The 17,472-nt window shown below is 42.9% G+C and overlaps 1 protein-coding gene across 1 annotated transcript in view; it reads left to right on the top strand.

The window, feature by feature from the left end:
• Positions 1-17,472, top strand: part of LRRC7 (leucine rich repeat containing 7) — a 386,471-nt gene that overhangs the window by 152,871 nt on the left and 216,128 nt on the right. The window contains exons 4-5 of the mRNA XM_073357368.1: positions 2,850-2,967; positions 10,478-10,556. Coding sequence (XP_073213469.1) covers positions 2,850-2,967; positions 10,478-10,556 — 197 coding nt within the window. The remainder of the gene's footprint in view (positions 1-2,849; positions 2,968-10,477; positions 10,557-17,472) is intronic.

Below are 17,472 nucleotides of genomic sequence, written 5' to 3'. Positions count from 1 at the left end.
GCCATCCAAAATCTGAGAGGGTGAGGTGTGGAGCATGCTTTCAGAAGTCTTAAAAGAGCAACACTACAGGACCTGAACCACCAAAAAAGGAAAATCAACCTTCTGCTGGTGGCATCTGACTCAGATGATGAAAATGAACATGAGTCGGTCTGCACTGCTTTGGATCGTTGTCGAGCAGAACATGTCATTTGCATGGACACATGTCGTCTGGAATGGTGGTTGAAGCACGAAGGGACATATGACTCTTTAGTGCACCTGGCATGTAAATATCTTGTGATGCCGGATACACCAGTGCCATGCAAACTCCTGTTCTCGCTTTCAGGTGATGTAAACAAGAAGCAGGTAGCATTATCTCCTGCAAATTGTAACCAGACTTGTTTGTCTGAGCGATTGGCTGCAGTAGGACTGAATGGACTTGTAGGCTTTAAAGTTTTATATTGTTTTATTTTTGAATGCAGGTTTTTTTTGTACATAATTCTACATTTGTAAGTTCAACTTTCATAATAAAGAGTACGTGTATTAGGTGCATTGAAAAATACTTTTTCTTTTGTTTTTTACAGTGCAAATATTTATAATAAAAAATAAATATAAAGTGAGTACTGTACACTTTGTATTCTGTGTTGTAGTTGAAATCAATATATTTGAAAATGTAGAAAATTCCAAATATATTTAAATAAATGGTATTCTATTATTTAGCAGTGCAATTAATTGTGATTAATTTTTTTAATCGCTTGACAGCCCTAGTATGATATTTTTGTAATAAACATAAAAGCAATTCTTAGGATAATGCCTTTGTTGAAAGGAAAAGAGAAGGCTTAACAGCAAAAGTCTTAGTCAATGCATAGAGGAAGTCTAAAGGAAGCCTTTCAATTAAAAAAAACACTCCTATTTCTTAGAAATTCGTGGTGGTCATTGTCCTATATGTTTCATTCTGCCTATATTCTATTCGTGTGATACCCATTTGGGTTAAAGCTGGTTTTGGACTTCCAGTTTTGGAGAAAGTAGACTGCCTTGAAAAGCAACACAGAGGGTTCTTGTTATTAAAAGGCTCAGATGTAAAGTTATAGTGTTTTCAAAAGAAGTGAAAGCCTGAAAATGAGCTAAAATTTACTTTAAATGACTTATTTAGTTCACATTAGCTTTTGAGCATCATTTGTGGATTAATTCCCTGCTACCCAGTTTCCTTTATTTGCTCAGTTTGGTAATCAAATCAAGCTACATTCTCAAATAGACATTTGGGTACAAATTTAAACGTCATTTGGATATGAAACATTGCAAAAAAGAGGTATCAAAACTGTTTTGAAAATATCATTAACTTCTGAAGAGTCATGAAGATTCTTCCAAAGGAGAGTAAGCTCTTTTGGAATCCAAGACCACTGGGTAAACTTGTTTTCTAATCATATTAATGTGACTAGTAATAACAAACTCATTTTTACAAGATAACAGCTTAAGAATCTGCAGTACAGAAATGAGGGGTTGGGGTTAAGCACCTATGCACTGCAAGATATATGCAGTCTGTATGATAGGTGGCTAGGGGAGAGGTCACTTCGCAGATGTCTGAAGCCAGCTGTATGCAGGGTGGTGCTTCTGGTGACATCAGTTTTTTAACAGTCAGGCCAGCCAGGCAAGGACTGAGTTTTCCTGTCCTCCCCTCTCCCAGTCTATTTTTCCATAATATGTCCTCTATACTAATAGGAGCACACAGTCCCTGTGTTTGGAGAGCATGTGGACTGTTCCCTGCATGCATCCATGGGGGGACACAAACCACCCCAAGGGAGGAGGGTGTGCTATGGTTTCACCCCCACACCTGCACCAGCTTGAGGAATGGATTGAGTGAGTGATGGAGAGCAGGCTTCCCCATCTTAAAGGTGCAGCTTGCTTACTCCTCATAAAAAAAGCTCTATACTTGCCCCTTACAATGGACTGTGTCTAAATGACACATTCTAGTCCTAGAGACATCTCTTGCTCAGTATGGTATTGTCTCCATTATTTTACTATTTATCTTGGGTTTGAAGTTGCTGTAGTTGGATAACAACTGCTATTACATGGAAGAAACATCAGTATAAATGCATACCATATGATATATTGATTAGAGCTGGTCAGAAAATGAAATTTTGTTCCATGGGAAATTCCAGCACTTGGAAAAAATTGTTTTGAATTGGAACAAAAAGCAGAACTTTCAAAATTTCCTATGGAGTGAAAATTATGAAAAATAATAATATATTAAAATGAATATTTTAATATAATATAAAAGTTGAAGCAAATTGAATTGAAATATAAAGTTGTAATGAAACATTTTACCTTATTGGCAATTCTGAAATACACTGAGAAAATTGAAATGAATATTTCATCTTTTTCCCATCAAAAATTTCATCGTAATTGACACATTCACATAAAACATTTTTATTTTGAAGAATTTGCATTTTCTGATGGAAAAAAGCTCTGCTGAAAAATTTTCAAATAGCTCTATGATTGATATAAAATTATAGGACTACAAGGGACCTCCTGGATCATCAAGACCAGTCCCCTGCTATCATGAGCAACCCCAGCATATAATCGCACTCATAAACTTATAAAGGTCCATTTTAAAACTATACTTCATTAGGAATTATTTGTAAGCAGCACATTTATCTCTGGGTAATCTTCCTTGTTTAAAGTGTAATGTAATATGTAAGTATGTCTTCCCAAACAGTTTTAATATAGGTTGATTGGTTATTTTTAGCTTATTATTTTGCTGTCCTCAGAGTATTTTTATGATACAGTTATTATTGCATCCGTGTGTAAATAACAATGGTAAACTGAATTTTACTAAAACATGTTAATTGCAATTGTTCTGTTTCATGTTGTAGCAATTGTTCAACTGTCAAGCTCTGCGTAAACTGAGTATACCAGACAACGACCTTTCAAGCCTGCCAACCACTATTGCTAGTTTAGTTAATCTCAAGGAACTTGACATCAGTAAAAATGGTAAGAACACAACAGTAAAATAATTTGAAATTTTGTGGTGAAATTTTTGAACATTTTGCATAGCATTGCTGTAATAAGATTTTAATGCTAAATGAATGAAAAAATTACTCTTCTAGAAAACTCTAAAACAAATGAACTAAATTTTGCTTTCTGTTTACATCCAAAGTAGTTTCACTCCTTTTAGTGGGCTCTCTGACATTTCACTGTGGTCAGTAAAGATTTCATCCCCATCCTCCAATATAATCTGTGTGCAATGCCTGCCATAATTTGGCCTAGATAGCATAAAATAGCTATAGAACCTGAAATTCATTTTATGTTTTATAAGGATTAATATGTTCCCAATGCACAATATACAGTAGCAGATAAAGTGAGATTTAAAAATAAATAAAATCATATGACAAATAGTTTAACCATTTAGCAAGTCAACAATGAATCTGAATGTTGGAATTAAAACAATTTTAGTGATATTCCAGTTTCAGCTTGAATTATGGTGTGATTAAGAGACAGATGACAGTACCATAGCATGGATTTGTTTATGTTCAGTTTTTCACTGTAACAATATTAGCTAATTGAATATTCTTTTCTAGCAGATTTTCATTATTGGTGTAGGTGAAGATCCCAAAACCAAAACCCAGACAACTATTTTTGGCACTGTACACCTGAATCATTTTATTCTGGTCAAAACTGTTTTTAAAATATATTTTGATTCCTACTCCTGCTTTCTTGTGAATCTTACAGTGACTTACAGTGAATCTTACAGTAGATTTTCATCGTGCTAAGGTCCACATATATGTTTCTTCATCCTGTTTCCATTTTAGGGGCAGAACTAGATCTGTCAGTCACTAACAGCGGGGGGATACTCTGTCCCATTAAGTTCCCTTCATTTTATTCTGTCTACAAAGTGGCCCATGACTCAGACAGACCTCCCTGCTGTAGAGCTTTTCAGAGGAAAATTCCAAACTTTTTCAAAATTTTTGACTAACAATTTGGTTCATAAATTTCTGTCCAACTCCCAGCCACGTCCCAGGGCTGCATTCGCCTTTGGGGGAGATTGTCCCCTTGGCTCCACTTCCCCTTCCAAGGTGTTTGCAGTGGCTGTTGCCCCTGCAGACTTCAGGGGGCTTGTATTCACTAGGAAAAAAGGCCTATTCTTAACTTAGGTAACTTGATGTAAAATCCTAGTAAAGACAAGGCAGGATATAGTTTTTGCACGAGCTGGCAGGACATGCTATTTTGAGTTAAGAATACAACTTTTTTTATAGTGAAGATAAAGCCAGGGAGAGAGCTAGGCTGCGTAAATCCAGAAGTAAATGGAAGGGCCTGAGTGTCCTACTTATCCCCTTATCAAGTGTCTCCAATGGAGCTTGGCCAGCTCTGTGAGTAGAGTTTCCCTTGAAGCCCAAGCCTGATGGGGTTGCATTGGTGCCACCCTCCTACAGGCCAGTAGCCAGGCAAGACTGGAAAAAAGGTGGCTCCAGGGGCAAGCAGCCACCTGTCTCCCATCTCCATGAGTGGTGTGAAACCAGAAGGGCAGTGCACCGGATAGAAGATTGCACCTGAGTCTCTCTAGCCTGCACAAGCAGCCATGCCTCTGACTACAGAGCTCAGTCTTTGTCTCCCTCTCTTCTTCCCCATGGGTCATGGATGGAGGGGCACTGGACACACCATGGGCATTGCCAACACCAGAAAGTGCGAAAAGGGATAATAGGCCCCAAGGCTGAGACCTCCAAAGGAAACACAGATCTACCTAGCCTATATGGATTACATGCAAGAGAGAGGGTATAGCTTCTGGGAAACCTGTCCCTGAGTCCCAGGCCAATTCCTTCATTGAGAGACTCAGAGAGAGTCCATGCAGGGGAGGGTAGACAAATCCCACCTCTTTGAGAACAGGGAAATTGCTTGCTGCTTGGAGATTTCTTTGAAAATATTTCAGTTTCCTTCTGAAGCAGGATTATGGGGATAAACTACTGATAGTGAAATGAATGAATAAAATCAGCACCTGGGTCCCCTGCTCATCTCCATGGAGTGCAGCAGGACAGATAACCCTCAGTGTCCACTTTCCTTGCTCAAAGAGTAAGGGTTGACATGATTACAGTTTAAAAGTACCTGCAGGGGGAACAGAAATTTGGTAATAGAAAGTTCTTCAATCTGTCAGACAAAGGTATAGGAAGAGCCAGTGGCTGGAAGTTGAAGCTAGACAAACTCAAATTTGAAATAAGGCACACATTTTTAACAGTGAGGGTAATTAACCATTGGAACAATTTATCACAGTTTGTGGTGGATTCTCCATCACTGGTCTTAAGGTGCTTTTGAAAATTTTACCCGAGGACAAGGTTAGAGTTGTAAACAAAGAGGCCAGAGAAGACAGGAAATACAAGTAGGAAAAGACAAAGTTCAAAAATGAATGAAAGGCAGAAATAGTTAGTAGAAAATAAATCTTATTTTTATTTCTGGGGTAAGATAAATACCGAAATATTAATAAGGTTATTCTAACACACTATATCAGGTATGGACATTTTGCTTTTTCATCCCCAAAATAAAGATCATACTTAAAATTGAAATGGAAAAAGGTTAGACTTTACTTTACAAAATAGAATGTGGCTGGGAAATGGCACAAAGCTACTAGTTTCCATTAACAGCATAGGACTGTAATCTCCTAGTCCTTGGGTGACATGCTCAGGTGTAATATTTCTTGTGTCAGCACTCTATAGCTGATTTTGCATTTGAGTTTGTCACCTCGTGGGTTATTTCACTCCGTTCACAGAGTAAACAGACAGATGCTGTTTCCATGTCATGTCTAATAAAAAAAATTAACATCAAATAACTTCAACTGATGACTCACATTACTTAGAATACAGACAGTTTTCATACTGATACAGACAGATAAAGTACTTAAAATATTCTAACATTTTAACCAGTCAGGGAGGAGGGTCAGTGAATAGAAAATATCAGCAGTTCTCACTGCTAGTAATGTTGTTGTGCATTTCTACTTGCACCAGTAGCCATATCTGAAAGTCTGCTAACCCTGCCATGGTTATGATTTTTTGAGCTATGTCCTGCTATTTATGGAAAAGTTAAATTCCTCCTGGCTTCAGTGGCAGTTCTGCACAGGGAACAATGGCAAGATGTGACGCTGCAAATGTTTTTCACAGTCCCGGCACTTTAGGAACACAGTAAGCTATACATAGACTCTTTAGGTAAGACTTTTAGTCAATTGGGTTTTCAGACATTAGTTTCTGTATTTGTACCAATATTATAAACATAAGCAGAGTTCTTGTCATCTATGGGGCTAAGTAGCAAATTATACTCATGAATCATTTACTTAGATGTCCAGGTAATCTACATTTCTTTGCAGCTCTTTGCACTCATAAAATTGTGGGCAAAGAAAAAGGCTTGGCTCAGACTGGTTGAAAATTTGGCATTTTATATTCTTTATTCAGAAACATACTGAAAGACAGCATTCATGTTGGCTCTCCAGTGATTTAAAAACAGAGAAAACTAACTATTGTATTACAAAATCTGGACTTATGATGTCAACTTTTCAGACCCCAGAACACAATATATATCAAATACATTTCCTAGAATCCATAATTTGGTTGTGCAATTAAGTAAGTATGTTGTCATTTTTTTTGGTTTTTGAACTATCTGTGATTTATTTTTCTTGCTTAATTAACAAGTTGAAATTGTATTTATTCCAGTCATGCTCTCCTGGAGAGAAGCAAGTAGTTAATGTAAGCATTCGTAATAAATTCTCAGAAAGGTTAAGAGTTTTTGAGAAGAGGTAAAGAATTAAGTTCCACTCTCATTTAGTCTTTTTGTTGTTTTTAAACGAAAATGGATAGAAGACAATTGAATAAATCAGTCAGACTTTGATATGCACCCTGACACATAGATTTGTAATTATTAGCTGTTTCTTTTTTGATATCCCTAGTTGATTCTTATACTTACATAGACCATTGGGAGCCATTTCTTTCTCTCGGTTTCTCTCACAATTTGGGTTTATATCAGTTTAGTTAGGGGGAAGTTATTTCATGGAATAGGAGTGAAATTAACAGATTAAGGAAATGTCCATGGGATCCCTGGAGTACAATCTGCAGCTGAGGTACTACAGTGTCCTCTTAATTCTCCAGCCTGGGCTGTCTTTCACAATGATTTGCTGGTGACAAGCCCCCCACCCAGCTAAGTTGTGTGAATGCTCCCTGAACCACTCAGAAATCACACAGAAAAAGGCACCAGCAAATCTCCTAAACCCCCAGCCTTGCACCCCTGGAATATACCATCTTGCCCTCCTCAGAAACCTGACCAGTGTAAGTTTATTACTAACTCGACTCCTCCCTTGATGTGGAGAGGACACCTGCTAGCCTTTGTAAACTGAGCTGAGATTTCCCAGGCACTTCAACCAAATACACTGTTTTAGGTAAATATAATACAGGTATATTAACTAGAGAAAGGTAGATTTTAAATTATAAGTGGCAGGTGCAAAAGGTTAGAGATAGTTATCTTTTATTTTCTTTGGTAAGTGCTCAGTTTAAATCTTAAATCATATTAGACTAGGCAGTATTTGAATCAAGCAGTTTTCCTCACCCCACTAGGTGTTGCAGGTAGGTTACAGTTCTTAATACACAGGCTTCCCCTTTAAGCCTGGGACAATCTCCTCAGTTCAAGTCTTTGTCTTTCAAGCATTCTTGTTGCTTCCAATTTAAGTGAGGGAGGAGAAAGATAAAAACATGATACCACCGTCACCTATTTTATATCTTCAGTCCATGTGCCTAGAAAACACTAGCCCCCAGACACGTCGTGGTGGGCTTTGCTGAGTCACATAGCTGAGCAATCCCCCATTGTGTGATGTTTGTGCAGCTCTTTTACAGCATTGCAGATCCCTTGTTTAAAACTCCCCTGCTGATTAATGGTTGTTTAACCCTACCTGGAGAGGATCATCTTCTTTGTTGTCACCGGAGAACTGGCAGTGTATGACTCTCAAACTTTCAACATATTTCAGTAATAACTATACAGCAAAATCTCATGTCTTCATACACACTAACAGTATACATATTTTGACCTAACAGTGGGTTTCAGCAGATCAGGGCCTTTCCTACAGTATCTTAATGGCATGCTTTTTATGAAATATGCCATACTTATATGATGGGGTGAATATGGGGGTTCCAGGGTGCTGCTTTGAGTGCCACAATAATTTTTTTGCTGTTTTATACCCTTGGATCTTTTTTGTAGGGCTGGAAGCTGTACTTCAGTGAGGCTTGATGAGTGCTTAGACTTTAAGCCTATATATTGAGATCCACTTACATTTTGTGTGTACCATGGCTTCCTTGCTGTTCAATATAGAAGTGATGTCCTAGTCATTTCTTTGCTGGACACAACATAGGTCTTGCATAGCAATTGCAATTACCATTGACTGAAGAATTCTTGTCTGAAATTCTAGGATAAAAGGATTTTTCTAATGTATTCATGATCAAGAACTGCAATATATAAAATTTTGCCAGTTCTAATATTTTAATCATAACTGTCACAGTCACAAAATATAGACAAAATACTTGTCATAACCCTACATTGGTGGTACTCAGCATTGGATCCAGTGGGAGTTTTGCAAATGATGGTACCTAAGTTGGCTACTGTCCTGTTGACCTGCCAGAAGAATTTGCCCAAATACTGCAGTTGATTTGGGGGAATATAAGCTTTAGCACCTGTTGGTTAGCCACCTCATATACAACTGAAAGATCACTAATAATGAAAAAAATACAAAAACCTATTGTGTCTGAATGCTGACCTGAATTTATAGCGGTACTCTACATTACTAATGAAAACTTCTTGGTGAAGATAGAATCATAGAAATGTGGGACTGGAAGGCACTTCAAGACATATAGTCCAATCCCTGTACTGAGGCAGGACACAGTATTATCATTCTAGACTGTCTCTGACTAATGTTTGTTTAACTTGTTCTTAACCTCCACAACCTCCCAAGGTAATTTGTTCCCGTGCTTAACTACCCTTACAGATAGGACGTTTTTTTCTAACGTCTAACCTAAATCTCCCTTGCTGCAATTTAAGCCCATTACTCCTTGTCCTGTCCTCAGTGGTTAAGGAAAACCACTCCCCTTTATAATAACTTTTTATGTACTTGAAGATTATTATCAGGTCCCCCTCAGTCTTCTCTTCTCCGGACTAAAAAAACCCAATTTTTTCAATCTTTCCTCATAGCTCAAGATTTCTAGACCTTTAATAATTTTTGTTGCTCTCCTTTGGGCTTTCTCCAGTTTGTCCACATCTTTCCTGAAATGTCCAGAACTGGAGGACACAGTACTCCAGTTGAGGCCTTATAAGTGTTGAGTGGAGTGGTACAATTACTTCTCATTAATTGATTTCAGCACTCTTGCTAATACATCCCAGAATGAAGTTAACTTTTTTTGCAACAGTATTACATTGTTAGCTCACATTTAGTTTGTGATCCACTGTAACCCCAGATCCCTTTCTGCAGTACTCCTTCCTTGGCAGTCATTTCCCAGTTTGTAGTTGTGCCGTTGATTTATTGAATTTTATCCTATTTATTTCAGACCATTTCTCCAGTTTGTCAAAATCATTTTGAGTTGTAGTCCTATCCTCCAAAGTCCTTGCCAGTCCTCTCAGTTTGGTATCATCTGCAAACTTTATAAGTGTACTCTCTGTGCCATTATCCAAATCATTTATGAGATATTGAATAGAGCTGGACCCAGGACAGATCCCTCTGGGACCTCACTTGATATGCTCTTCCAGCTTGACTGTGAACCATTGATAACTACTCTCTGAGTATGGTTTTCCAGCCACCTTATAGTAGGTTCATCTAGACCAGTAGTTTCAAAACTTTTTTCATTTGTGGACCCCTAAAACATTTCAAATGGAGTACCAGACCCTTTTGGAAATCCTAGGTATAGTCTACGGATCCCCAGAGGTCCATGGACCACAGGTTGAAAACCACTGATCTAGACTATATTTCTCGAGTTTGTTTATAAGAAGGTCATGTGAGACAGTATCAAAAACCTTACTAAAGTTGAGATATATCACATCTACTGCTTCCCGCTATCCACAAGGTTTGTTATACTGTCAAAGAAGGATATTAGGTTGGTTTGACATGATCTGTTCTTGACAAATTTGTGTTGACTGTTACTACCTTATTTTCTTCTAGGTGCTTACAAACTGTTTGGTTATTTGCTCCATTATGTTTCGGTACCAACGTTAAGTTGACTGGCCTTTAATTCCGTGGGTTGTCCTTATTCCCCTTTTTATAAATAGTACTATATTTGCCCTTTTCCAGTTCTCTGGTATCTCTCCCGTCCTCAAAGATAATCAGTAATGTGCCCAGAGATCTCTTCAGCCAGTTCCTTAAGTATTCTAGAATGTATCTCATCTGGCTCTGTTGATTTAGACATCTAACTTGGCTAAATTAGATATTGACTAAGCAAGTTTAGCAGTTTTTCATAGAACATCCTTATAATACCTTTCAAACTTTTTTTCTTTCTAGGGATTCAAGATTTTCCAGAAACGATAAAGTGCTGTAAGTGTTTAACAATTATTGAAGCCAGTGTCAATCCAATTTCTAAGTGAGTATCAATAATTAGAGTTATGTTTATATTTATCACTGCAGATATTTTATAGATATGGAAGTGAAAAGTAAAGGTTCACTGCAAAGCTCATGTACAACGTTAATTTAATTATTTTGTTAATTAAGATCCCAAATTAAGGATGAATTTCACCCAAGTTGATGCATCTGTGCACAGCTCTCTACACCACTCAAGACCTGCAGTGCCTCTGCAGACAGAAAGAAACATTGGCAGAGTAGTCATGTACTAGACATTTTCCCCTCGAGGGTCTAACCTAATACTCTAAAGGCTTTTTGTACAATGAGGATGCAAATCTACTTAGTGTATTATGTTTTCAAGTAGTAATATGCCATGCTGCACTCCGGGGCTTTCACTGCTCTTTAGCATTGTCTACGTGGATGTTACTGTGTGGAAATCTGGTGCCTGTAGTTTTATGCCCTTGCTTGCTGCTCAGTAACTTACTGTGTAGACAGAGCCAGGTTGTTGGAAAGGGGTCACTCTGGATCTTCATTTATGCGAATCCGTTGGGTCGAATCTTCTGCAGCCATTATTCATGCCAGAGAGGCTGTGCTGTAGCATTGTTACTTGCATGTCAATGGGTGTGAATTCTATCCAGTCATCCACTTAGTGCCCAGCACAAAGTCTGATCACTCTGGATTTTTGATGGGAGGGGTGAATTTTACTCTGATTAAAAATGCATTATTTGTAGATTACACAAATACAAATACTTACTTTCTAATTTTACATAACATATTTGAAAACCTTTCTTCTTCTATGTGGATTCCAAACATGGGTTCGCATGTGCACCAGAGCCAGAACTGTTCATAGTAGTGTCCATTGACCTGAATTGTCACATGTCCAAGGATTTAAGACACTGGGTACAGGTCGACGCCATTCCATGACGCTGCATGGCCAGAATCAGAACCCGTGTTCCTCAGTGCTCCTAGCTTGCTTCAAGTACTGCCTTTTTCATCTTTTTTCCTTGTACACAGATTTTTCTTCTCTAGGTGTAATTAGTTGTCCATTCAGATAGTTGCTAGTTGTTACTGTTTTGGACTTTCCCTCCCTTTGTGGGACTCTTCCCCAGCCTGGGGACTATCATAGAAGATTAGGGTTGAAAAATGCCCAAGGGTCGTCGAGCAAGGGCCCGGGCCAAGCTGCCAGGCCACTCCAGAGCCACGTATCCATGCCGCCCTGGTTGGGGCTCCCAGCCCCCTCAAAGGTCCACCACCAACTCCTGGGAGCGGTATGGGACCCACACCTTTGGCACCGTTGTTGTCCAAGGTGCAGAGAGACCAGACGTCTCCGCCTGTGCAGCTAACAACTCAGGTGCCACAGGACTTGGATAAGGCTCCCCAAGAGGGCAAGCCAGACACTAAGACCCCTAAAGGGGCAGAGGAGCACCACCGGTCACTGGAGAAGAGGCGACGATCCGCCACATTGTGTTGTGGATCCTGGGACATGTCCAACCCTTATCCTTGGCGCTACTCACCTGCATGAGGATGTCATTCCCCATATTATTCCTGGCACTGGTCATCCTCCTGTCAGTTGTCCTCTTGACATTGGTACCGATTGCCAGCACAGTGGGAGCATTTCCCGTCTCTGCTTCGGTACGATCTCTTTGGTACCAATGATGGTCTCCCATCTCTGGTCATTGGTCAGAAAGCCAGTGACCAGCAAGCAGACGCAGGCATTGACTGCCCCTCCCTGGTCACTGGATGGTTATTCCTCTGTCATGGAAAGCCAGTTCAGCCCATTGCCCAGGTACCATCGGCAAGATTGGGCACTAGAGCCTGGGCTGTCGTCTGCAGCACTGCAGTGGCAGCCCGGCCAGGCCAGCACAGTGGCCTTATTGGAGCGCATGGGGAGTACTGGTGATGACGATGCCCCCTTTGCAGCGCTCTTTGGTTGCCGCTTTGGAGCATCATTCAGTGGCAACAATGGCACTGGGCTTGGTGCCGGGAACCTGTTCAGAGGTTGGGGCGAAGGAGTCTGTGTCCACCCCTAAGTCTCCCTCTCTGGAGGTGGTAGAACCCCTGGGACTCCCTCCAGCAGTCCAATCTTCCTCATCATCAATGGACAAGATGGTCATGTGGCCTTCAAGGGATAGCGTTCCGGATGCCTTCAAGGAACATCAGGCCCTACTTCGGCGTGTAGCTGAGAATTTTGGCCTGGAAGTTTGGAGATGACAGAGCAGGAGGACACCCCCTTTAATGTCCTCTCAGCCTCTGTGCCCACCCGGGTGACCCTACCCGTACATGAAGGAGTTCTTAAAATTGCCAAGGGCCTATGGCAAACCCCTTCTTCCATCCCTTCCATCTCCAAAAGGGCTGAAAAGAAGTACTTTGAATACCTATAAACCCACCCACCCCAAGTCTCTCTGGTTGTGTCTGCGGCCAATGAAAAAGACAAACAGGGTCACACCTCCTCAACTCCCAAGAACAAAGAGGCCAAAAGACTCGATCTCTTTGGGAGAAAAATGGCCAGCTTATAGTTTCGGGTGGCGAATCATCAGACCCTGTTGGGTAGATATAATTTTAATCTCTGGGATGCTCTGCACAAGTTCCAGGAATCTCTCCCACATGGTCTGGCCCAGGAGTTTGGCACCCCTGCCGCTAAAGCCCTAGCAGCCTTGTCAGGGCTCTGCAAGCAAAAGAGACACTAGTTTCAGCCATTGCCACCCTTCTTCCTCTCACTCGCCTGCGTAACTTGGTCCCACCAAGCGCTTAGAGGCCCAAAAGCGCTCATTTTGAGGGTGCGCTCAAGAGCGACGCCCCAGTCAGTTACACAGATCCTACCTGATCTTTCCTTGCCCCTACCATTTGGCTTGGTTGCGGGTAACCTCAGACCTTTGGGTCCTGGATATAATATCTCGGGGCTATACCTTCCCACCCACCCCCATCCCTCTTCAGGGACTGTTCTCATGAGCAGCTCCTCTTGCAGGAGGTCAAAAAGCTCCTGTGCCTGGGGGCTGTGGAGGAGGTTCCTCGGGACATGAAAGGACGAGGATTCTACTCCCGTTTCTTCCTCATCCCAAAGGCAAATTAGGGAGGGGGACTAAGACCCATCCTGGACCTGTGTCATCTGAATAAGTCTCTCAAGAAGTTGAAGTTCCTTATGGTTTCCCTGGCCTCCATCATCCCCTCCCTGGATCCAGGGGACTGGTACGCTGCTCTCGACTTAAAGGACATTTATTTTCGTGTCTCCATGTTCCCAGGGCACTGGCGTTTCCTCCATTTTATAGTGGTAGGACCCCATTTCCAGTTCACAGCACTGCCCTTTGGCCTGTCTTCAGCACTCACGGTGTTCACAAAATGCATGGCAGCAGTGAAGGCTTATCTGAGACGTTGAGGGGTCCAAATTTTCCCGTATCTTGACAACTGGCTCATCAAGGACAGATCTCCAGAGCAGGTGCAAAGGAAGCTGATCTGGTGCATTCCACCTGCCGCAATCTGGGTCTGTTGATAAACATGCAAAAGTCCATGTTAACGCCAGTCCATCGCATAGAATTTATCAGAACAATTCTTGACTCCATGCGGGCCAGGGCTTTCCTTCTGGAAGCATGATCTCAGGCCATGTCAGACCTGATCTCCCATGTAAAGAACCACCTGCTCACCACGGCGTACACCTGCCTGCGACTGCTGGGCCACATGGCTTCCTGCATGTACGTGGTCAGCCATGCTCGACTTCATCTACGGCCTCTGCAAGCGTGGCTGGCCTCGGTCTATATCCCCAGCAGGCATGCCCTGGACCAAGTGATCACGGTTCCAAACCACATCCTTTTGTCCCTGGACTGGTGGCTGGATCCCGAGTCAGTGCTGTAGGGAGTTCCCTTTGTGACCCCGTTACTGATTCTGGTCTCAGATGCATCGGATCTGGGCTTCGGGAACCCACTTGGGCAAGCTCAGCATACAGGGTAGTTGGTTTTGACATGATCTAGCCCTTCATGTCAACATCAGGGAGCTCAGAGCAGTTTTCCTGGCCTGCCAGGCTCTGTTGCCTCACCTGAAAGGCAAGGAGGTGCAGGTCCTGATGGACAATATCGCCACAAAGTATTACATCAACAGGCAGGGTGGTGCCGGGTCTTTGCCCCTTTGTTGGGAGGTGCTTAGCCTCTGGGACTTTTATGTGCAGCATGCCATTCATCTGGTAGCCGCACACCTACCTGGAAGCAAGAACATCTTGGCAGATGACATCAGCAGGACCTTCTTGTCTCGCCACGAATGGTCGCTCCATCTGGAGGCGGTCAGACTAATCTTTAACAGGTGGGGGACTCTCCAGGTGGACCTGTTTGTGTCCAGGCGGAACTGAAAGTGCCATGTGTTCTGTTCTCTTCAGGGAAGGGACAAGGGCTCCCTGTCAGACGCCTTCTTGATCCCGTGGTCGGGAGTGCTGCTGTACGCCTTCTCTGTGCTGTTAATCCACAGGGTCCTGGTAAAGGTGAAGACGTTCGCTTTGTCCTACATCCTGATAGCCCTAGCGTGGCCTCGCCAGCACTGATTCATCATGCTGCTAAGTCTTTCAGCAGCCGCCCCGCTGCAGCTGCCTCTTCGGCTGGATCTGCTGCCCCAGAGCCACGGCAATCTGCTGCATCCGAACCTGGTGGCACGGTACTTGACAGCTTGGCTACTGCATGGCTAAGTTTGGATGAATGGGCATGTTCTGCTGGTGTCTAACGGGTTTTTGCTGGGCAGCAGGAAACCTTCCACCAGGACAACCTACTTGGGAAAATGGAAACGATTTACGTGTTGGGCCTCAAATTGGCACATTTAGGCTGAAGAGACCCCGCTGCAGGACATCTTGGATTATTTGCTGCACGTTAAGCTCCAGGGCCTGTCCGTCCCTCTCTTTAGTCAAAGTCCACATGGAGGCCATTTCAGCGTTCCACCCTCTGTTTCAAGGCAGGTCGGTCTTGGCCCATGGTGGCGCAGTTCTTGAAAGATCTGGAGTGCCTCTCCCACACGTCGGGGACCCAGTTTCCCCATGGAACCTGAATCTTGTGCTGTTAAGGCTCATGAGTCCTCCCTTCGAACCCTTGGCTTCCTGCTCCCTCCTGCTTCTTTCCTGGAAGGTTTCTTTGTTGGTCACTATAACTGTGGCCCTCAAGGTATCCAAGATCAGGGTGCTCACCTGGGAGCTGCCTTATACAGTCTTCTACAAGGATAAGGTCCAGTTGCACCCGCACCCGGCATTTCTGCACAAAGTCATTTCCCAGTTTCATACTGGTCAGGACATATACTTACCAGTCTTCTGTCCCAAACCTCATGCATCGGATGAAGACTGCAGGCTGCATACCCTGAAAGTCAGTCATGCGTTGGCCTTCTACATAGACAGAACGAAGCCATTCCGTAAGTCAACGCAGTTGTTCTTTGCTGTCGCAGACAGAATGAAGGGTTGCCCTGTGTCTGCCCAAAGAATATCGTCACGGATCATGGCCAGCATCTGCTAATGTTATGAGCTGGCAAAGGTGCACTCATTGTGACAGCTCACTCAACTAGGGTGCTGGCATAATTGGCTGCCTTCCTGGCGCAGGTGTTGATCCAAGAAATCTGTCAGGCTGCTACCTGGTCATTCATCCACACACTTGCAACTCATTACGTGCTTACCCAGCAAGCTCGAGATGACCTTGGCTTTGGCAGAGCAGTATTGCAAGCGGCAAGACTGTGAACTCTGAGCCCACCTCCATGGATACTGCTTTTGAGTCACCCTAGAATGGAATTGTAATGAGCAAGCACTCGAAGAAGAAAAAACGGTTACCCACCTTTTCATAACTACAGTTTTTCAAAATGTGTTGCTCATGTCCATTCCATTACCCGCCCTGCTGCCCCTCTGTCAGAGTTGTCGGTAAGAAGGATCTGAGAGGGCGTAGGGCTGGTGGCGCCTGATGTACTGCCGCTTGAGTGCAGCACTCCAGAGGGAACCATGGCTGACTCTACGGATACTGCTAAGGCAGAAATCTCCAACAACTGCACACGTGGGCACATGCACACCTAGAATGGAATGGACATGAGCAGCACATCTTGAAGAACAACAGTTATGAAAAATTGAGTAACCAGTTTTTTTTCAACACTTCTTGGACGAGGGCAACTTAGTGGCCAAAGTAGCCCTTGAAGCCTCAGTCGATGCTGCTGATGCTGTTTCCCACTCCCTGGCTTCTGGACTGGTGCTCCGCTGCAACTTCTGACTGCAGTCCAGTGGTTTCCTGAAGGAGGTCCAAATCACACTTGAGGACCTCCCTTTTGATAACGAAAAACTGTTCAGTGACAAAACTGATGAATCCTTAAGGGAATGGAGGGACTCTCAGGCCACCCTCTGGTTGCTGGGCCTCTATACCTCTGCCCCTACCTACAGGTGGCACTGGTCGTCTTTCTATTGCCTCTACCTCGGCTTCCTCTTCCTGTCCTCAATGTGAACCCTAGGCAGAACTTTTGACTCCTTCCACAGGAACTGAGAATCCTCCTCCACTTCCCAGATTCCGCTACCAGTCACCTTTGGGTGTTTGCCCACAACTGGGGCAAAATCACCACCGATCTTTGGGTGTTGGACATCTTTTGACATGGCTACCTGATCACATGCCCTCTCTTTCCCTTCTCGCCATCCTTGCCCGGGCCACTCCGGGGATCCCTCCCCACACCATTTTCTCCAACAGGAAGTGGATGTCCTCCTCCAGAAGGGTGCCGTAGAGCACATTCCACGGCACTGCCATGGCTTCTACTCCTCCTATATCCTCGTGCTGAAGAAGCAGGGAGGCCTCTGGACATCCAGTCCCTGAACAAATTTATTTGTAAATTCCATTTTTGCGTGGTCACGCTCCACCTTATCCTCCCATGTCTTCTGCGTGGTGCCTGGTTCGTGGCTCTTAATATGAAAAATGCCTACTTTAATATAGACACCCACCCTGCTCACTTCAAATTCC

Source organism: Lepidochelys kempii, chromosome 8 (assembly GCF_965140285.1).
Source record: "Lepidochelys kempii isolate rLepKem1 chromosome 8, rLepKem1.hap1, whole genome shotgun sequence".
In the NCBI taxonomy this organism is placed as follows: Eukaryota; Metazoa; Chordata; order Testudines; family Cheloniidae; genus Lepidochelys; species Lepidochelys kempii.
This window is presented reverse-complemented; position numbering and strand designations above follow the sequence as displayed.